We start from the raw sequence: 21145 nt of genomic DNA, 5'->3' as shown, positions 1-21145 counted from the left end.
TTTAAATGTCTGTTCTTTCTTCTTGTTGTGGATATCTGGATGCAAAAGAGGATAACTCTCTTTTTGTTTATTCATGTTTGAACTGGTATTTTTCAAGTCAATAGAAAGAATACAACGAGCACTATTTGGCAGGTCGATGAAATCTGCAGCTCATTGAAAAAAACCAAATGATTACTGACAGTGTTGCCGAGTCAACACCTAGTGTTGAAAGGACTAATGACATTTCAGCTCCACAACTCACAAATACAACTGAGGTCAATCAAAACAATGAATATCTTGATCCAAAACATTGCATGCGAGGTAGAGAAAATTCAATCACTGCTGAAGATTCCTCCCAAAACACAGATTGTTCTCTCGATTCAATGGATGATAATGATGACAGTGTTGTGGCCATTGATGAAATCATGTATGGAAATACAATGAAACCAACTCCATTCATTGACTCACTCAAGAGAAAAGGTAGAACAGGAGCGAAGGAAATCAATGAGAAGGACATTGCTAATGAGACTTGCAGTCAAGGTACTGATTCAAATCACAACTCCCAAGAACCATCCTTTCTTGCAATTATCTTGTTTGGAACTCTAGTATTGTTTGGCAAGTTTCTTAATAAGATTGAGAGTACCAAGTTTTCAGTGTTTTGCTGCTGTTTTTGTTTGCCAACCAGATATAGAGATGTCAAGTTTGGATTAGTTTCGTTGTTATCAGTGATGGCTTTAGTTTTGAATATTGTGGTGTTGATGGCTATTGCAGCAGTTACCATTCTTCAATATTTTTATGTGAGCCAAGTTCCAGTCGCTCAGTTGCTAACAAATAGAGCTACAGCCATATCTTCCTACAATGATATGAAGACAGCTGTGAGATTAGGTGCTTTTAATAGAGGTTCTGTACAAGCCAAGTATCCATTAGAATTGTTCAGGAATGGCAAAACATCATTCACCAATTCATTGACCAATATTTTGAATAACATTCCATCCATTGAAACAGAGTACATGTATCTGAATGGTTCAAGAGATCCCAATTCAATTTATAGTTTAGATGTTTTGAGAGTCTGGGAATTGACCATGAATTTAACATTCAATGGAACAAACATGGACTGGGGAAATAAGTTCACAAACGAAACTCACAGAGATGGAGACAGAAATCAAGGAGGTACTAAACCTCCAGGTGGAGGAGGTGGAGGTGGTACTAAGCCACCAGGAGGTGGAGGAGGACCAAAGAATGGAACTAAGAATGATCAGCAACAACTTCCATCTGTGACTAATCAATTGGTAGCTCAATTCTATATGAATTCGTCAGACTTTGTGAATGCAGAGATGGCTGACGGCGTTTTGTTTAGAGATTTCCTTGATAGGTTATTCAATGAAAGTATCTATGCGACAGACATTGGTTTTTACAGTAACGTAACCTCTTTGGCACTTCTAGGTCTCTCCATTTTAATTGTCATACCCTTAGTGATCATAATATTTGGTATCAGTTTAAAGACCTCACAGCAGAACCAGAAAAAGTTACAACAAGTGAATGCAGCGATGGTTCTCGACACATTGAAAGATCCAACCCAAAAGCAAAGATTTAAACAATATTGCTCCAACTCCTCAGAATTGGAAGTGAGTTTCTTATTCCTTGATTTGGTCAGTGAATATAAGGAAGTTTCCTCTCAATCCGTACAGGTACAAGTTGACTTGTTTGAAAAATCAAAACAATACTTGACTTTAGAAAAGAATAGGGACTCTATCAAAAATCAACCCTCAGAAACTGAGATCCACAGTATTCGTAAAAGTGAGAAGAAGCTTAAAAAGATTGAAAAGGAGAAGCAAAATCTTGTCTTTGAAATCTGGTCCCAATTTCTCGAACCATACACTGAAATTAGAACTATTCTCTCCAGGGTGTCAGTTTCAGATGTTGAACTACTAGTCAAAGAGATTGACTCTTTCAACAATCAATTAGAAGAATACCAATACTTTGATATTCTCCCAGATGATTTATTTAATGAAGTTGAAAGACAAATTGCCAAGTCACTCTCTGAGGATCATCTCAAATTCCAAAACATGGATCCAAATCAACAAATCATTGCCGCCAACAATATATCAGAAGATGATGGAATTGAAAACATCACTAAGGAAGAGGCACTACAAGATGATATCTCACCAAGAGTATCGGTGGCCATTCCAATCGAACAAGTTTAATAATAAATATTATTATATTTATTATGTAACATTCTACAATATGTAACCTTAAATAAAGATTCTTCATCGGATGATGAAGGACTTTGTACTTTCTGAAAAACACAACAAACGTTACCTGTTCTATCTCCCTCATAAGTTATTGAGTTATTATTACATCTTAAGGGAGATGAAAGATGAACTTGAGCACACTAACCGGAAACAACTTGTTTCTCCTTAAAATCATATATTAAAAAAATATCAACAACACTTTGAAAATGGGTAATGTTGCACCAAGACTAGATGGTGAGTGGATTGAAAGATCAGGAAGAATTTGGAGAGCCACACAATTCGGTAATACCTTCCAATGGGTTCAAGATGGTACTAATAGAAATGCTACTGGTATAGCTGTGCCATTGAACGGGGGATTACAATGGGTCTTATTTGCAACGTAGGTGTTTCATAGTTTGATGACAATTTTAAAATTTATATATTAATTTACAAAGATTTGATGGACATGCCAATATGAAGTTTGTTCCTTCAGTTGATGGGTCACAATTAGTAGCAACTAATGAGACCTTTACTAGAATTCATTCTATGAATTATTCAACTGGATTGTCTCAACCAGCTTCAACTGTTATTCAAGATGTTCCTCCTTTGATCGGAGCTGATTTTACCGAAAATTCTGGAAAGGTAGGTATTTGAAATAATTGTTGTTTTATACATTTTGTATAAATTAAAGGTTTGGAAATGTACTATGCATGAAGGAGGACATTTTGTTTTGAAAAATCAAACCGATGGAAGAATTTGTGATACCTACACTGTTCGTGATAACAATAGAAATGTATTTGTATTGTATTTGGTTTTCCAAAATCAAGGAAGTGAACAAATTCTTAAGGTTGAAACTATGGATATTAATACATGGCAATTGCCTAATGGTGATTGTTTTAGAAGAACTGGACAACAACAACCAATGCAACAACAGCCACCAATGTATCAACCAATTTATCCAACTACCAATCAACCAATGTTTCCACAACAACCAACTGTTCCTCAACAAAACTTTAATCCTTATCAACCTTTTGGACAACCTACTGCACCTTCTTATCCAATGCAACCTCCATATGGTCAACAACCACCATATCAACAACAAATGCAACCCCAAATGCAACAACCAATGTATCAACAACCACCTGTATATCAACAACAACCAATAGTACAACCTGTAGTTCAACCAATGGTTCAACCTATGGTACAACCAATTCAACAAAAGAATAAGTTTTACAGAATTGGAGGTGGAAAGGACGGAATTACAAATTGGACTCGTTGGAATGGGGCTGGTAAGTATTAAGATTTATATTTCTAATTTACATCTTTTAGGTTGTAATTCTGCTGTAGAGGGTTGGGAAATGGTATTTGAAGTTGATGGTAGGTTATTTTCATCTTTATTCGGACTTACACATATTAAGCAAACGGAAATGTTTCTGGAAGTAATAAGAATGATAGTAAAAATTCCATCAGAAAGCATTATAGTGGAACTTTTAGAAATAATATCATGGATGTTACTGCTAGATGGGATGATGGTAGAACAGCCACATATAAAGGAACTGTCACTGGAAATAAGGTCAGACTTGATTTTACCATTACTGCTGTTGGTACTCAAGGTGGTCATGTTGGAGATTGTGGATTTAATACTGGAACATTATTTGAAACTAGTAGCAGTCCATCAGAAACCAAGTCTTTCAATATCAGTGGTAAAACATTTTGGACTAAATGGAATGGCTCATCATGTGTAAGTTTTTTAAGGATTATTCAAAACTAATAAGGTTTATAGAATTCTGAAGTAGATGGTTGGAAGATGACTTTCAATGTTGATAGTAAGTTTTAGCTCTAAGAAATTTATATTGAATTTTGTAGAATTTGGTAATGTTTCAGGAAAGAATAAGAATGCTGGACAATCATATGCCAAGACATACTCTGGAACCTTCTTGAACAATTTCATGGATGTCACTGCAAAGTGGGAAGATGGTAGAGTTGCCACTTATAAGGGAACTTTGAATGGAACCAAAATTAGATTAGATTTCGTCATTGTATCTGTTGGTACGCAAGGAGGAAGAAATGGGGACTGTGGATTCAACATGGGAACTGTTGAAATTGTTTAATAAACTAGTTCACATTAAATTTTTCAAATCATAAGACCATTAAGCAGGCCACTAATCAAATTGACTTGCAATTCTAATCAACATGACACTTTTCTGCTTTGTGACTTTTCTTCTCAAATTGATTGAAATTTTATATAAAAATTAATTTAAATAAAAAAATGAATCAAATGAACCCAATGGGTGGACAAGTGTCTATGGTTGAATTGGAAGCTTTCCGAACTCTCTACTTCAAGTATGTATCTAAATATTGATGATTTTATTTAATGTGCAAATCACACTTGTTGTGATGATTATTTTTCCATTTTATCAAAATAGTATGCTCACAGTCTGCAATAAAAAGTGTTTGACTGCTTACGGAAAGGATTTGGATGACTATGAAAAGAAGTGTATTGATTCATGTGTTGATAAATTCTTTGATGCCCAAAAGGAAATTTCTCTCGTGATGCAAAACCAACAACAATAAAAAAATTATAAAAATTACTGATGATGAAATAATTATTTGATAACGGTGATCATGGTACCCTACGGAAAGATTTAACAATGAATGATATCATCATCCGCGAGAATTTTACAATGACAATTCTAATTTTATTAATATCCACTTCAACCAATTCGAGTAGATAATTATTCAGCATACAAATTCGAAACAAATTTGGTAAAGGAAAAGATGATGATCAGCTGATGGTGGTACCACCATATTATCCACTATTCTTTCAAAGTGACTTTATTGGTTCCATCATGTTATCCGCGCCCTTGATAACAACGTTATGACTGGTCGTTGAACAACAAGCAAAAAAAATCCATTCTCTTATCCACTCGAGTGGTTTTCTCCAATTTCTAAAAGCATCTTTCTTTTCAGAGAGCAGAGTGTTTGACTAGTTGTGCATCTACTATCGATACTAAATCTCCTCGATAGGATTGTGTTTATTGGATTTCAAATAATATACGTATAGACGAATACATAATTTAGGATGTGTTTGATTACATTGGCTCTATTGGGTTGTGTGGTTGCTTTGGTATTGGTTGCCTTGTTTTATTTGTTCCGAGCACCAAAGTCACCTGATGCATCATTCTTTAATGATATTTTGATTGGACACAGAGGTTGTCGTTATATAAAGACTAAGAGCATTCCAGAAAATTCTCTTAGTGCTGTTCGTTACTCAATTGAGCATGGATCTGATGGTGTTGAACTTGATTGTCAACTTACTAAAGATGGAGAAATTGTAGTATTCCATGATACTCTTGCCATGCAAAGAGTTTGTTATGGTATTGATAAAATGGAAGGAAAGAATAGTATTGGAATTGGTCAATTGACTCTTGAGGAAGTTAAGAAATATTACAGATATATTGATGATGAAAGTGGAAAGGAACAAATCCCAACACTTGAAGAATATATCAATTTTGTCTTTTCTTTGGATCCAAAACAAGTCATTATGATTGAAGTCAAACAATATTCTAGATTGGCACTCATGGCTAAAAAGTTAGACGAATTATATAAGAAGTATCCATCTCTTTATCGTCAATCAACAGTAGCCAGTTTCAATCCAATTTTATTGTATGTCATGAGAAAGTTGAATCCAAAGGTTGTCACCAATTTACTTTTCAAGAGAGGATTATTGGGTGATTGGATGAAGCACAGTAGACCAACGGAATCTAAAGGTCCAGGTTTGAAGAGAGTTTATTCTGGTGACTTCCCAACAGTATTGTGTGAATTGAGTGAAGGTTCTAATAAGAATTTGAAAGATAAGATTATCTATTCATCATTAGAAGCTCTTACCAAGATTTTGGACAAGATGTGGTATTATGCCAATATTACAGTTATTCCAGCATTTATTGGAAGTGCTGTTTTAGGTTTTGATGCTTCTCTTGCAACAGTGGATTACCTGAAGAGTTTGCAAAAGAGAGGATACGTGACAAACGTTTGGGTTGTTAATACTCCTGAACTGAAAAAGACACTGTTAGACAATGTCAAATTGGCATTAACTACCGATTTCCTTTTCCCTAAAGAGGAGCATTAATAAATTTTTACAATAACGATAATCCACCATCCACAACAAGATTTTGTCCATTAATATATTCTGATTGCTCTGAAAGAAGGAATCGAACCATACTGGCAACATCTTTTGGCTTTCCCATTCTCACCTTTTCAATCTTTTGAACCATTTCATTCTTTTGTTCACTTGATGTTTTTGAAATGGAATCCGAAATGTGTTTGGTCATTTCAGTTTCAATGAATCCAGGACTAACAACATTAACTCTGACATCTCTTCCAAGCAACTCACGAGATAAATTCTGAGAGAAGGCAACAACTCCTGCCTTAGATGCTGCATAAACTGATTGTCCAACATTGGTCATATGAGTTCCACCAATCACACTAGAAATATTAACAATTGATGAAGGCATTTCACCACTCGAATGACTCAACATAAAGTATCGGAGAGAGCTCTTACAAACATTAATAGTTCCCATCAAATTAATATTCATAATTTCCTCCACATCCTCTTGAGAAAACCTCAACAATAGTCCGTCTTTGGAAATTCCAGCAGCATTCACCAACATATTCATTGCATGACTTTTACCAAATTGTTGCGAAATTTGTTTAATTGTCTCCGAGACTTGTTTAGCATTGGAAACATCACATGGAAAATGATATTGATTAGGAAATAAATCCTTAGCCTCAATTTCCGATCTACTTATCGTTGCACAATGTACTCCCCATTCCGATAATTGTTTTGTAATTTCCCTCCCAATGCCTTTAGAAGCACCTGTAACAATACACAAAGTTTGTGGTCTGAGTTGGCTTGCACGAAATGAAAGCATTTTTTTTAATTTTTGAATAGAATTTTATTTTTGATATAATTTTGAAATACAAACTGATTTGCAAATCAAATTGAAAAGAGATTTGGAGTCAATGCACAAATATTCTTTGGATTAATTTAATGATAATTGTATTTCTCAAATCTCAAAAATCATGATTGTAAATAATTTTTACTTTTTCTTTAATTTTTGTAAAAGTCCTGCAAATAATTTGTGTTTGATATTTTCAGTTCCTGATGTAGAGACAGAAGAGGGCGAAGAATTCACACTATTTGACCTAGCTGGACTTTTTGGTGAAATGGCCTCACCACTTGAATTGGAATGGGTGTGACTACCTGCTGAGCTAATATTGGGTGAGTTTGGATCGCCAGCTAATCGATGAGTGGATTCTCTCTTTTGTTTTCTTTCCATTTCTTTCTGTTCAATTCGAATATTCTTAATGGTTCCTCCCAAATTATTGGCCAACTCTTCGTGAGTCATGTCCATTGTGGAAAATTGTTGATAAATATTGGTATTGATGAGTCCTTTTCCTTCCTTATCTCTCACATGATTGAATTTTGAAATGAGAAATTTGAGAGCATGTTGATAACTGTGATGATCGCCATCGTAATCTTCAAAACAGAAAGTTAGAGGAGTATTGGTAATCTTTTCACGGAATGAATCCCATTTGGAGAGGAGTAGGATGGCAGGTGTATTTCTGAACCATTTACTATTACACATTTTACTGAAAAAGTCCAAACTGTATGTTGAGTATAATTTTACAATAAATAGTTCAATAAAAACAAGATCATTTTCACTTACCTCTCACGAACAATATTCTTTCTATCGAGTGATGATGGAATGACATCAAAATCACCAATTGGACACAAGAATAAGACAATGTCCACACCTTGGAAGAGGAAGAGCCACTTTCTTCCATCATTATTCTGACCTTCCACACAATAAATTGTATATTTAGAACCACTAAAGTCAAATTCAATTTCTTCAATACCTTTCTTTTCTTCTTTCAAGTGAGTTTGACAATATTTTACATCTTCATCGGTTGGTACGTAGTCAAACTCTGAAATTCTGTCAATATTACTCATGAAAAAGTCCAAATTATACAAATCCTTATAGAGAGTAAAGCAATTGATTTCACCTGCGTTGAAGTGTTTGTCATTGATGGCAACTGCTCTTACATCTTCTTCTTCAGTATCAACTCTGACTTGTGGAGTTTCGGCAACAGTTTCGTTCACTTCATTATTGGTTTCAGTTGTTTCGGTTTCGGCAACAGTAGCTGCTGAAGGTTCAGTTGCTGTTTCATTCAAATTAGCAGTTTCAGTTGTTGCACTGGCATTAGTTTCATTTGTACTAGTTTCGTTTTGTTTTTCATCATGATTTTCTTGATTTTCATGATTTTCAGTTGCATTTTCAGAAACAGCTTCGTTCAATTGTTTCTGTTGCAACAATTGTGCTTGTTGATTTCTATATTCAATAAATTCCGAATGAATTTCCTTAGCTCCACGTTGTTCCCACAATAATTTCATTAATCTTGCAACTTCACTTGTCAACACATGTTCTCCATAACGAAAATGTAAATTACTCAAATAACTGATGGCAAATTCAATATCATTCTTTTGTTCAGAGTGTCTTGGTAGAATGGAAATGTCAAGCTTTTCAGATGCCAAAATTAATTGTTTAATTCCATTCAATGCATGGAAATGAATAATATCTCTAAAAGTTTTGTTCAGAGCAAGATGATCTACAAGATTTTCATCGTGTAATGAATTCTTTTCTGTTATATATTCCTTCAACTTTTTAATAATTGTTGATTTTCCTATTTTGGATCCAAAAGTAAATATTAAAAACTAAGAGAAAAAACAAACCTGCTCCATTAAGTCCTAGTAATAATATTTTAACATTTTGTGTTGATGAATTTGACGTTTGACTTGACAGGGATTCAGTTGATAAATTTAAATTTGATATTGCTCTTTGTTTTCTACTTCGGGGAGTGAGAGGTGGTGTTGGTTCTATCAAATTCTGACTACTGGAAGCGAGTGATGATGTTGATGTTTCTGGATTTTGAATTGTTGCTACATCAGAATTATTGGAGGTGTGATGTTGACCCATTTCGAATAATAATTAGAATAGTTTAGTTTAGGTATTATTATTTGTGATGATGGTTTTTTAAAATTCGAAATGACCGTTATAAAGTGTGGCAAATGTAGTGAACTTTTTTTTTGTTGTTTTGTTTTTCCACTATTGATGTTTGATGTGAATATTGAAATGGTAATCATATAGTTGTAATTGGATTGGTTTTACTAGATGATGTTTTATGATCCTTTGTTACAAGATCTGGGTATTGAGTATTCAATACAATAATCTTTCGTTTTCATTCGAATAAGAATAAGAAATTGCTTCTTTTATTAAGAATTAGATTTAATTCTCCCTAGTTTTATATTTTGTTACTAATTTTACAATGGTTTAGATCTTTTTTGAATGAGTTTTCGCTGCAGGGTCGACAAGACCATTCTCTTTCTGGCTATCATTATTTGTCTGTACGCCTCAATAAATTCCTGTATTTCTCTTGCTGTTTTCAATCTCGGAGCATAAATCTCATCATGAATATGAGTAGTTGATTCATTAGATGATGTCGTCGTGATGATGCTTTCTTCCTGCATTGTATTGAGCTTGTTTTTTATTGTTGAGAGAAATTACAGTTTACTGAAGAGATTGACCAGTTTCAAATCATTTCCTGTAGTTTTGGCCAATCCTTTTCAATCTGTATTTGTCTTTAGGAGAGGTTCTGATTTTTCTTCTTGGTCGTGAGGAAAGTTCTGGCGAGTTGATTTCGTCCATTGATGAGGCATTGGAGTTCAAAATTGTTTCTTCCTTACATGAATCCTTAACTATTGTTTGACTTGGAATAGAAATTGGTTGCAAACCCTTGCTAGAAGAATTGGTGAGGAGCTCGTTATGTTGGCCCTCTTGATGGTTAGTGATTAGAATTGTTGATTTGTCATCGTCAAAGGATAGCTGTTGATTGTCAACTTGTCTTACCGAATTGATTCTTCCCCTTGCATGAATAACACAATACAAATCATGTGATCGATTCAGGAATGTTTGTAAATCTTCAGTGATTGCACTAGACGAACCAACAATTGGACATGCTGAAATCAAAGCCTTTATCAATTCATCTTTTCCACTCGAAAGAAAAGCTCTCTTGATCAGTTGTTTATCCACTCCGACCATATAACAATGAGCCATCAACTCATTCTTTGGTACATGTTGTAAATAGTCTGAACAGCCTGTTGAAATCCAATCTTTAACAAATTGTTCAACCTCACCATAGGTAATGATAGGAAGAGTTACCGAAGATGTATGTGGATAGGAAAATGTATTCATGCTAATGATGAGAACGATTGCTGTGTTGTATCTTGTGCTGAAAGGCTTGTTTGAATTGACTCAATCAGGAGAATGATGGAGAGTGATGTTGTGTTTGTTTTTTTTACTTTGCACAAAGTTTGTTTCCCTTTACTTGCTATTATTGAGTTAAACTTTAAATTAACAAAGCCTTGATATTTTCAAAGCTTTGAAATTTGGCGCCAAAATCATCTCTTGATATCCCCATAGTAATGTTACACTGTAATAGATATCCAAAAAAGGTTAGGGCCACTTTCTGAGATGAATAGGTCATCACCATGATTAAATTATAATAATATTAAACAGGTCATTACTTCATCTTGGATATCATCACATCTAATATTTGGGTATTAACAATTATAATTTTCGTTTTTAAATAAAAATTGAAATTAAAAAAAATGATGAACAATTCTGATAGTTCGGATAGTTTCTTCAGAAGAGAGGAGCGTTTGTTGGATGAGAATACAGTATTTGAAGGAGTTGAATCATCATCACATCATATAAATAGTTTATCATCATATTCAACTTCTCCTGTTTTTGCTTCGGGTTCCGTTTTATCAAACACTCTTTCATTGATGAAAACTCATCATCATTCTAAATTTTACTTGTGCACGTTTGATTCTGGTTTATTAACTAAAAAGAAGGGTTTGAATTTTATCTTGTCCCAAATTGTATCGGAGAAGAAACGTTTACATGAATTGGATGAAAATGCAAAGATTATTATTGTTGCTCCTTCTACATTGAATGAAGATGAAGGTACTAAAATGTTGAAATATATTCAATCATTATCACAAAAGAAGGATGATGATTCATTTGAATCACTTCAATCTGAAAGTATTGTTGAAAGATATTTGACTGAATTTTTAGAACCACTCTGTCAATTGTACAAGCAATATCCAGCTCTTGAAACTGTTACTTTTAATGAATATAGAGCAAAGATGAAACAATCCCTTATTGGAGTTAATTTATTATCAGAATCTACACCAAAGGTTATTGCTAAAATTATTGGATATTATAGTGAAATGGTTTGCAATTTCTTGTTAGAATTCTTACAATCTGAAGAAATTAATCATTCATTTTCAGCTGCCTTGTTAGATAGCAAGAAGTATTTAACTACGGCTGTTGAAGAAGTGACCCACAGTGATAAGGTCAACTTTACCATTTACGAGCAAAGAAAGCAAGACCAATATTTGAGAGCCAATTATGATTCTCCACTCGTTGATACTGATTTAATTGAAGAATTAAAAACCAGTGAAGCAGACATTCTCATCACTCAAGGAAATATGGGTTGTGATGGAAAGGGTGATGTTGTTCTCTTTGGAGTTGGAGGTTCAAATTCTGACCTCTCTGTGGCAATTTATGCTACTAAACTTGATATTGGTTCAGTGGACTTTTGGACAAATACTGGTGGAATTTACACATCCTCTGACATGAAAACAACAAATGCCAAGTTTGTTTTGGAATTATCTTATCATGAAGCATTAGAAATTGCCACCTCTGATAACTTTAAGATTTTACAACCAAGAAGTCTCAAGCTCTTACAAGAATTCGATATTCAAATTAGAATTAGATCTGTCAAGCTTTTGAAACGTTTCCAATCTGGGCAAATTGATAAGGAATATATTACTCTCATTCAAAGTGAAAATGATGAAGAAAAGTCATCAGAAGAACACGTCACAAGTTTAACCTATGAAGAAAAGACACCACACGTCAAGTGCATCTGTATCAGAAGAGACATTCTTATGGTATCTATTGATACATTGGATATGTGGCAAAAAGTTGGTTTCTTGGCCGATGTTTTCTCCAAATTCAAAAAGTATAATATTTCTGTAGATTTTGTTACAACCTCTGAGGCCAATATTACCATCACTTTTGATGCTACAGCCAAGTTGGACAATGATATTTTGAACAAGCTTGTTAATGATTTAAGATCTATGAATTGCAGAGTTGAAATTATTGGACCATGTGCTGCCTTGTCATTGATTGGTAAGAATATTAGATCATTCTTGCCTCGTCTTTCATCTGGTTTGAAGTATTTCTCTGGACAAAAGATTCATTCTGTTGCCTTGGCTGCCTCTGATGTCAATTTGACTTTCTTGCTCGATCAAAACAATTCCAATGAACAATTATTGAAAGAATTACACGATTGGGTCTTTATTAAGCAAGCCATTGATTCCCAATATATTGGACCATCTTGGACTGAACTTTTCGAAACTCAAAAACAAAAGATTAACGATGTCAGTGGTAAACATGTTTGGTGGCGTGTCAAGCAAAATCAACTTCTCGAATTGATGCAAGCTGAAGATCAACCTCTCTATGTTTATGATGTTGATCAATTTTATGCCAATGCTCAAAAGCTCATCAATATTTCAACTAAGTGTGGAGGACCAGTTGATACCATTTTCTTTGCTATCAAGTCCAATCCAAATGTTGAAATTCTCAAGATATTCGAAGGTATCGGTTTCGGTTTGGAATGTGTCTCCATTGATGAAGTGAGAATGGTCTGTAATCTCTTCCCTAATATTGATAAGAGTAGAATCTTGTTCACTCCAAACTTTGCTCCAAAGAAGGAATATAGAGAAGCTATCTCATTGGGAGTCATGTTAACCATTGATTCTCTTTATCCACTCATGAATTGGTCAGAATTACTGAGGGGTAAGTCTGTTCTATTGAGAATTGATCCAGGTGCAGGTAAGGGTCACCATGCTAAGGTTAAAACAAGTGGTGTTCAATCCAAGTTTGGTATTCACATTAGTGACATTCCTCAAGCCATTGAATTGTGTGAACAATTTAGTATTACAGTTATGGGATTGCATGCTCACGTTGGAAGTGGTATTTTGGATGAAGCTGAAGCATGGAAGAAGACTGCTACTACATTGACTCAACTCATTTCAGAATATCCAAAATTGGCTAAAGATGTTAAATTAATTGACTGTGGAGGTGGTCTTGGTGTTCCTTATGTGCCTTACAAGCAAACTGAATTGGATTTGGGCGAAGTTGCTAAAGCTATGACCGAATTCAAGTTAAATAATAATCCAACAAATGTCAAGCTCTGTATGGAACCTGGAAGATTTTTGACAGCCAATGCTGGTGTCTTGTTAGCTCGTGTTACACAAATTAAGAATAAGAATTTCAAATTATTTATTGGTATTGAAACTGGTATGAACTCACTCATCAGACCAACCTTGTACAATTCCCATCATGAAATTGTCAACTTGTCCAAGATCAGCAATCCTGATAGTGATGATCCAGCTGAAAGTACAATGGTTGCCGATATTGTGGGACCAATTTGTGAAAGTGGTGACGTTTTTGGTAATGATAGACCAATATCTAGTGAAACACGTGAAGGTGATGTTCTTTGCATTTGTACAGCAGGAAGTTATGGATTCAGTATGTCGTCCAATTACAATAATAGAGCCCCAGCTAAGGAAGTTTTCATTCCTTCATCCAAGAAAGAGTAGAATTTCTATAAAAATTTTGATTCACACTTTTTACTTTTGTTCAGCAGTTGTTGTTTCAGTTGTATTGGTCTTTTTCTTCTTCTTCTTCTTTTGCTTCAAGTCCATATTTTGTGCAATAAACTCCTTCTTTTCCTTTTGTCTTTCTCTTCGTTTACGTTTCTTTTCCAAATTGATAGCACTCTTAATAATACTTTGTTTGACAGGTGTTGGGAATTTGATCTTTCTACTTTCATGCTTTTTTTTGATTAATCCTAAATGATGGTCAAATGTTTCCTTTGGAATTGATACAATTGGCAGAGTTACCAAAACCAATCCATTCTTCAAAAATTGAGCAGCAACCTTTTCCTTGTTAACTTTAATCAAACCTGGGAACTTTCTTTGTAACCATAATTTCCTAGTATATCCAAGAGTATCAACTGTGAAATGGTCATCCTCAACATCGAGTTTAATATACTTTTCTGGAATCTTGTGAAGAATAATAACCATCTTTATCGTCTTTCTGACAATATTAACTCTGAATGAAACTGGAGCCTTTTGATATTTCACTGAATTCTCGGATTGCATAATTAATTCAGCATCTGACTTTGGAACTGGTTCTTCAGTGATAGCTACTTTATTCTTTTTCCTCGATTCAGCAGCTTCCGAAGCTTGTTGAGCAGAAACCATTTCAAATTGTTCTTCAATTTCCTTCAAGAAATCATCTTCTGGAAAATCCAATTCTTCAACTTCTCCCATAACATCTCCAGATTGTGTTGTTGTGATCATATCTTGAATTTCTTCATCGGTTTTTTGTTCAAGTTTCTTATCAGCACTCTTTTTGGCTTTGATTGGTTTATTCTTCTTGGTGTTTTGCTCAGACATTTTTTTGAAGTTGTGAATTTTAAAAATAAAATTAAATTTAATGATGTTGGGTGAAAAATTATTGTTGAATTTCACTACTTTTTGGATCCTTGATGTTTTTCACAAGGGTAACTATTGTTAAATTGTTTGCATTAAATTGGTGTACTCCATGCAAATTCCGAGAGAATAGATCTATTATTAAATAAATAATAGAGAATTGGAGATTGAAAGAATTGAATTTCATCTAATGAGCCAATTTGTCCAATGTTGTTGGGTCAATATCTTCCACTACAAAGGCATTTTCAACATGTCGTAATTGATATCTACAATAGTATAATTGTTGATTGGGACTGAGAGCTCTTCCACCATATTTCAAATTGATGCATGCCTCATAATCATAAATGAAAATCTTTTCATAAACCTTGTTTGGTTGTAGGAATAGTTGGAATGGATTTGTGTAGAGAACTATTTCTTCTTCACCAGAATCAGAGAAATGCTTATCTGCAACATCTTTTGGAATACATGTCCTCACCACACCAATTCCATAATAATATAAAACATGGAAGAATGTAACTGAGAATCTATCTGGATTCTTGATATCTAAGCAAATGATATCCTGTATCCTTGCTGGTTGAACTGTAACATTCCCATTACTTATGGTTTCTGCTCTGATATGATCACCAATCTTGTATGTCATTCCATTTACAATTGCCTTATTGTAACAATGATAGGCTGCATTATTATGATGTCTGATTCTTGGATTTTCTAGAAATTCTATTGAAGGAGGTGGTGGAGGTTGTTCTATCACTGATTCTTCACTAATTTCCTCTTCCTCATCAATTAATCTGAGAGTTTCTCTTTCATTTTCAATAAAATCAATATGATTAAATGAAGGACTGTTTACGACATGAACAGAACTGAGTGAGACAGACTTATTTCCATGAATTAATTTAGCATTGCCATAATGTTTTGTTTTCTTCTCTTTTGGCTCTCTAGGTTCTAAAACATCCTTCTTTCTATTTAAATCGTCTAGTTTCTTTTTCAAAAATGTATTTTGTGCTCTCAAATTTTCAATATCTTGCCTAAGTACTCTTGATCTTGTATTTATGGAATTATTCCAAAAATCAAATAAAAATGATTGATATTTTGACATAATATACAGCTGTTTTGATTTGTTGTTTTCCTTCACAGCTTGCTCAAATAGTCTTGTGAAAGTATCTTTAGACTCAGCAAGTCCAGTATTAAGAGTTTTTACCATTTCATTTTGGGTTTCGTATTGCAGAACACCAGTGTTATTAACAGTGTAGGAAACTTTTAAGGCCTCGTACTTTCCCTTCTTTTCTTCCACTCTAAAACAATTCATATAAAAACTATGCTTTTCACTTTTTTTCATAGTTGTTCCCTCGTTATAGTATGCAGAGCAAATTAATCCAACTGCATATTGTGCTTGTGTTTGCATTTCAAATTGCATTTGTAAATCTTTCATAGATGGAAAAGGTGGTATCCTTGGACTTTATATAATATTAAATATTAAATTGTCGTCAATATATTGTACTTACTGAGAGTGATACCATCCACAAAAAATCAAATCTCTATTAATTTCATTAAATTAGAAATTCACAAATTGTAAATAACTTACTTTTCTTGGAAAAACTCTTGGGCTTTGATTAGCTCATTTGGATCACATTCAACACCATCAATTGCAATATTTCCAATATCCCTCTTGAGAGCTTTGAAGCAACTAATGTACACAACATAACTCTTCTCATCGAAAAATCCACCTAGCAATCCAATAACCTTCAACAAATAATGAATATTCGAATTGAATATTTGTCAAACTAACCTCGTTATTATGATCGGAATATGTATGATCAATAATTCCACACACAACTGATTGTTCTACTATCACTGAAAATACTCTATCATTATTTCTAAACAAATATTCAAGATTTAAATTCAATTAGATTAAAACCTACTTCTTCTCAGTCATCATATGACAAATTGTTCTATCGGAGGAAAAATCACCTTTTTTAACAATATAATGTTTTTCAGATGAAGCGTTATCATCACTCCTATGATCATCAGTATGTTGTTTACCATTCTCCTTTCTATTATTATTATTATTTGTTGTTACATTTGTTTTTTCATCTTGTTGATTTCTTTTACCTCCAGCTACAACTGCTTGATTATTACTCATCTCCACTATTATGTAATAATAAATATATTAATATATTCGAGATAAGATTGTACTATTATGATGACGATGATATTAATTGTTGTTGGTTTTGTGGTTGTTAATCAATTTCTTTGGTGCTTACAAAAACAGTGAACGGTATGCACACAAAGCTTTTTTTTCTCTGATTTGAAGGAAGTGATGATGAAGCACGACTATTTTGCTTTACATAGCATCGGTAGGGACTTGGAAGTATTGAAGGTTATTAAAATTGTCCTGTTGTTACAAGGTGCTTAGTATAGTGAGATTAAAAAGTTATGTTAGATAAGAGTTAATGGATAGACATAAAAATGTGATTGGCGCCAAAACAAAAAAACAAATCTATTCGTTTTCTTCGTTGCACAAATCCAGCAGGAGGAAGAACAAAAAAAATACGTTAATTGTGTGGAGACAACATCACATCATAGAGGACATCAAAAGCCTATTAAAGTTGATTAAACTTTCTACTACAATTATCACTTTACGGAATATCATCATTAATTTATTTATTTATTTGTACATAGTAAAATGACAAGCAAGAGAAAAAGACAACAAGAAATTGAATCTGATGAAGAGGAGGAAATACCAAATACACAAATAGAGGAATCGGATGAGGAAGAAGCACCAAAATTAACACAAAAAAGTAAGAAAAGGAAAGATAAAACTGCTTTTGATGCAGAAGATGGAAAAAACCTTGAAGCAGGTATTATTGAAGAAATTAAATTGAAGAACTTTATGTGTCACCCTAACTTTAAAGTGGAATTTCATGACAGAACAACTATTATTCACGGTGAGAACGGTAGTGGTAAAAGTGCTGTTCTTACAGCAATCCAAGTTGGGCTTGGATCGAAGGCTAAGAATACTAACAGAGGTAATTCCATTAAGGATCTAGTCATGTCAGGAAAAGAACATGCTGAAATTATGATTAGACTCAGAAATCAAGGAAGAGATGCATACAAGAAAGAACTATATGGAAGATCCATTATTATTGTAAAGGGTATTTCCAAGGCAGGTAGCACTACTCTCAAAATTCAAAATAGTCAAGGAAAGACCATTTCAAAATCTAGCAAGGAATTGGCAATCATTTTACACTCTTTCAATATTCAAATAGAAAATCCTACCACCTGCATGACTCAAGATATCAGTAGAGAATTTTTGGCCGGATCTTCTGAGGCCAAGAAATATCAATTTTTCCTGCGTGCGACTCAAATTAAAGATATGGAGGAAAATATTGCTCAAGCAAACAAGAACAATAAGATTATGGAAGATATGTATGCTGATAAAATAAGCGCTTTTCAAGAATCAACAGAAGAATTAAAAAAAAGAGAAGACCTTTACAAAGAAACAACAAGGATAGATGAGCTTAGAAATGATATGACTGCTTTACAATCTGAAAGGGGTTGGGCTATCTACCATAAAAACAGGGTTCAGTATGAAGGTGAGGTCAAATTGAGAGATGCACTTAAAAGAAGTTTAGATGAACTAATTGAGAAGAAAAACTCATCTTCAGGGACTAGGATTTCAGAGTTAACAACTAGGAAGTTCCAAATTGATGAAGAGATTGAAAGTATTGGCAAAAAAATTTACCTGCTAAACCAAGAGGCTAGCAATGTGCTTAACAAGAAAAGGGATATTGAAACTAGAGCAAAAAATTCTCAGCAAACTAGACAAAAAATCAATAGAGAAATAACTGCTCTGGAACAAGAAATTCAACTTTTCGACAGAAACAAAAATGAAACACTTTCAAAGAATAAGACTGATAAAGAGTCAGCTATCAAGAGCAAACAGGAGGAAATAGATAAAATTCAATCAGATATCGACAAAATAGAAGAAAATAAGAAACAATACGAAGAAGAAGCCACAGGCATTAAGGTCAACAGGGAGAAATTGACTACTCAACAAAATCAGACAAGACATGAAAGAGGCAGTATAGAGGAAGATATTAGAAAATTACAAGATGAAGAGAGTAAACTCAAGCAAAGTAGAACTGATAAATTTGCAATGGTGGGAGGAGCACAAATGAAAAATTTCCTTTCTGAACTAAGCAAGAGCAAGAATTTTTCTAAGCCGCCAATAGGACCTTTGGGATTGCTTTTAAGCGTTAAAGAAGAGTATTTAGATTGGGCCGCTGCAATTGAGCAATTTCTTATCAAAAATTTAAATGGATTTATTGTTGATAATTTCAAAGACGGAGAAGAATTGAACAGAATCAAGAAGAAAACTGGTGTCAAATTTACGCACATCATTCAGCAATATACCAACTCGGTTTATGATTTAAGTAAGGTTCTCCCTCACGGTCATACCACTATTTATCATACATTAGATGTAGATTTGAATGCACTTAGGAGCACTCCTTTGAAGTATGATGATACTGAGGTTCTCAGATCAACATTAATTAATATGCTTATTAACCAGTCTAGAGTTGAAAGAAATGTGCTCATTCAAAATCTTAAAGAAGCACAATCATTTATAGATCAATACCCACAATATGAGGCTATTACCATTACAGGTACAAGAGTTTTTAGAAAAGGTGGAAGTGCTGTGACAGATGTTGCTAATGCTCCAAGAAGTAAATTATGGACTAAGAGTGTGGAAGAAGAAATTCAAGCAAGAGTGAAAGCTGCCGAAGAACTCAGAAAAAAGGTTAAAGAAGTAGAGGTGACAGAGAAAAGACTCCGTTCTGAAGCAGATAGGCTATATGAAAGTCTTTCCAAGTTGACTGATAGCATTAAAACTTCCTCAAAAAAAATCGATTCACTGAAAGTAGTTATAAACAAGAAAAAGAAGGATATCGATGAAATAGCAAATGAGGAAGACAACGATCAACAGTTTATTGAAGAGCTTGAGGGTAAAATTAAAATTTGCCAAGACAAGATTGCCTCTAATAGAGAAAGACTTAAAGAGGAAGAGAAGAAAATGGAGGATTTAAAGATTGAATTGAATGAACTCAACCAACAAGCAGCAGAAAGCAGACAAAGTGTTATGGAGGCACAACAAGAAAAAGAAACCCGTGATAGAGAGGTACTTAACATCTTGAAACAAATTGAAGATGAGAATCGTAATAGTCGTACAATGGATAATGAGATTTTCAGTTACAGGCAAGAACTAGAAAAGAAGGAAAGAGAAGTGACCTTAAGCAAGGAGTTGATGGATCGAAGTCATGATACTGCTTCAGATGGTTGTCCATATATAGAAACCAATGCAGATCCTAGAGTACTGGGAAATAGAATTGATGCAATTAAAAAGTTGATAGATAGAGAACAACAAAGACTTGGAAATATCAATGCTTCAGATGTCAAGAAAGATTATCTTGACTATAAACGCACATATGACGAAAAGAAACTACACTTAGAGGTTTGCCGTGATGCCCTTAAAATGGCCAAAGAGGGTGTTAATTCCAGAACTAGAACCATGCTGGCAATTAGATCCTCTGCTATTTCTACTGTATCTCAATTCTTTGGTCGTTACATGAGTCAAAAGGGTCACTCTGGGCAAATAGAAGTTGAGGATGGAGACCTTAAATTTATTATTCATATGGCTACTCATGGTAGTCATGTAACTGTTAAAGATGCCAAGTCTTTGTCTGGTGGAGAAAAATCTTTCACAACTGTGAGCTTTTTACTTTCAATTTGGGAACTTGTTGAAACTCCATTTAGAGCTGTAGACGAATTTGATGTGTTCATGGATAATATGTACAGAAAGACTGCCATGGATTTGATTTTGAAAACAGCTAAAGCCAAACATCCAACAAGACAGCTCATTATCATTACTCCACAAGATGTTTCCATTGTCGATAAGGATCCAGAGTTTGTTAAGATTATCAAACTCAAAGCTCCACAAAGAGATGAAAATCAAAGATCCATGGAAGAGTTTATTCACAACCACCAAATGTAATTTATTAATTTATGAAAATCTATTACACTACAATATTTTTCTGGCCACTTTCTTATTAAACGACTTGAGGGGCGCTGTGCTTATTTTCCAGCCAAAATTTTTGTAATGATGAGCCATACTGTTGTTGTTTAGTGGGATGAAATATTGTGGTGTTTCACTTCTAATTGGAAATAAATAAACTTTAAAAAATGGATAAAA

The 21145-nt window shown here is 33.9% G+C and overlaps 10 protein-coding genes across 10 annotated transcripts; 5 read left to right on the top strand and 5 right to left on the bottom strand.

The window, feature by feature from the left end:
* Positions 1-167: 167 nt before the first annotated feature.
* Positions 168-2183, top strand: NAEGRDRAFT_49837 (uncharacterized protein; the record flags this gene model as incomplete). The annotated part of the gene is made up of 1 exon (XM_002676072.1): positions 168-2183. One exon carries the CDS (start codon positions 168-170, stop codon positions 2181-2183), a length of 2016 nt encoding a protein of 671 aa, XP_002676118.1.
* Positions 2184-2458: 275 nt separating this feature from the next.
* Positions 2459-3117, top strand: NAEGRDRAFT_4670 (uncharacterized protein; the record flags this gene model as incomplete). The annotated part of the gene is made up of 3 exons (XM_002676071.1): positions 2459-2610; positions 2666-2795; positions 2902-3117. Coding segments are annotated over 3 exons (498 nt in total), but the record flags the coding sequence as incomplete, so codon positions are not given.
* A 1998-nt stretch (positions 3118-5115) lies between these two features.
* Positions 5116-6359, top strand: NAEGRDRAFT_80097 (glycerophosphoryl diester phosphodiesterase). The gene has a single exon (XM_002676070.1). It carries the CDS (start codon positions 5293-5295, stop codon positions 6337-6339), a length of 1047 nt encoding a protein of 348 aa, XP_002676116.1. The 5' UTR covers positions 5116-5292; the 3' UTR covers positions 6340-6359.
* Positions 6347-7141, bottom strand: NAEGRDRAFT_34446 (uncharacterized protein; the record flags this gene model as incomplete). The annotated part of the gene is made up of 1 exon (XM_002675985.1): positions 6347-7141. The coding sequence occupies one exon, from the start codon at positions 7139-7141 to the stop codon at positions 6347-6349; it is 795 nt and encodes a 264-aa protein (XP_002676031.1).
* Positions 7142-7292: 151 nt separating this feature from the next.
* NAEGRDRAFT_80096 (guanine nucleotide-binding protein G(i) subunit alpha) lies at positions 7293-9247 on the bottom strand (the record flags this gene model as incomplete). The annotated part of the gene is made up of 3 exons (XM_002675984.1): positions 7293-7877; positions 7940-8954; positions 9004-9247. 3 exons carry the CDS (start codon positions 9245-9247, stop codon positions 7310-7312), a joined length of 1827 nt encoding a protein of 608 aa, XP_002676030.1. The 3' UTR covers positions 7293-7309.
* Positions 9248-9865: 618 nt separating this feature from the next.
* On the bottom strand, positions 9866-10522 carry NAEGRDRAFT_68710 (uncharacterized protein; the record flags this gene model as incomplete). The annotated part of the gene is made up of 1 exon (XM_002675983.1): positions 9866-10522. One exon carries the CDS (start codon positions 10520-10522, stop codon positions 9866-9868), a length of 657 nt encoding a protein of 218 aa, XP_002676029.1.
* A 416-nt stretch (positions 10523-10938) lies between these two features.
* NAEGRDRAFT_68709 (uncharacterized protein) lies at positions 10939-14001 on the top strand (the record flags this gene model as incomplete). Its single annotated transcript, XM_002676069.1, has 1 exon — positions 10939-14001. The coding sequence occupies one exon, from the start codon at positions 10939-10941 to the stop codon at positions 13999-14001; it is 3063 nt and encodes a 1020-aa protein (XP_002676115.1).
* A 30-nt stretch (positions 14002-14031) lies between these two features.
* On the bottom strand, positions 14032-14862 carry NAEGRDRAFT_49832 (uncharacterized protein; the record flags this gene model as incomplete). The annotated part of the gene is made up of 1 exon (XM_002675982.1): positions 14032-14862. One exon carries the CDS (start codon positions 14860-14862, stop codon positions 14032-14034), a length of 831 nt encoding a protein of 276 aa, XP_002676028.1.
* Positions 14863-15085: 223 nt separating this feature from the next.
* NAEGRDRAFT_68707 (uncharacterized protein) lies at positions 15086-17038 on the bottom strand (the record flags this gene model as incomplete). Its single annotated transcript, XM_002675981.1, has 5 exons — positions 15086-16352; positions 16401-16433; positions 16481-16638; positions 16685-16772; positions 16818-17038. 5 exons carry the CDS (start codon positions 17036-17038, stop codon positions 15086-15088), a joined length of 1767 nt encoding a protein of 588 aa, XP_002676027.1.
* A 714-nt stretch (positions 17039-17752) lies between these two features.
* Positions 17753-18067, top strand: NAEGRDRAFT_4730 (uncharacterized protein; the record flags this gene model as incomplete). The annotated part of the gene is made up of 1 exon (XM_002676068.1): positions 17753-18067. A coding segment is annotated over one exon (315 nt), but the record flags the coding sequence as incomplete, so codon positions are not given.
* Between the last annotated feature and the right edge of the window lie 3078 nt (positions 18068-21145).

This window comes from Naegleria gruberi (genome assembly GCF_000004985.1).
Source record: "Naegleria gruberi genomic scaffold NAEGRscaffold_30, whole genome shotgun sequence".
Lineage (NCBI taxonomy): Eukaryota > Heterolobosea > Eutetramitea > Acrasida > Naegleriidae > Naegleria > Naegleria gruberi.
This window is presented reverse-complemented; position numbering and strand designations above follow the sequence as displayed.

Excerpts from the sequence above, each read along its gene's own strand:
- NAEGRDRAFT_80097 (XM_002676070.1), top strand. The coding sequence starts at position 5,293 with ATGTGTTTGATTACATTGGCTCTATTGGGTTGTGTGGTTGCTTTGGTA.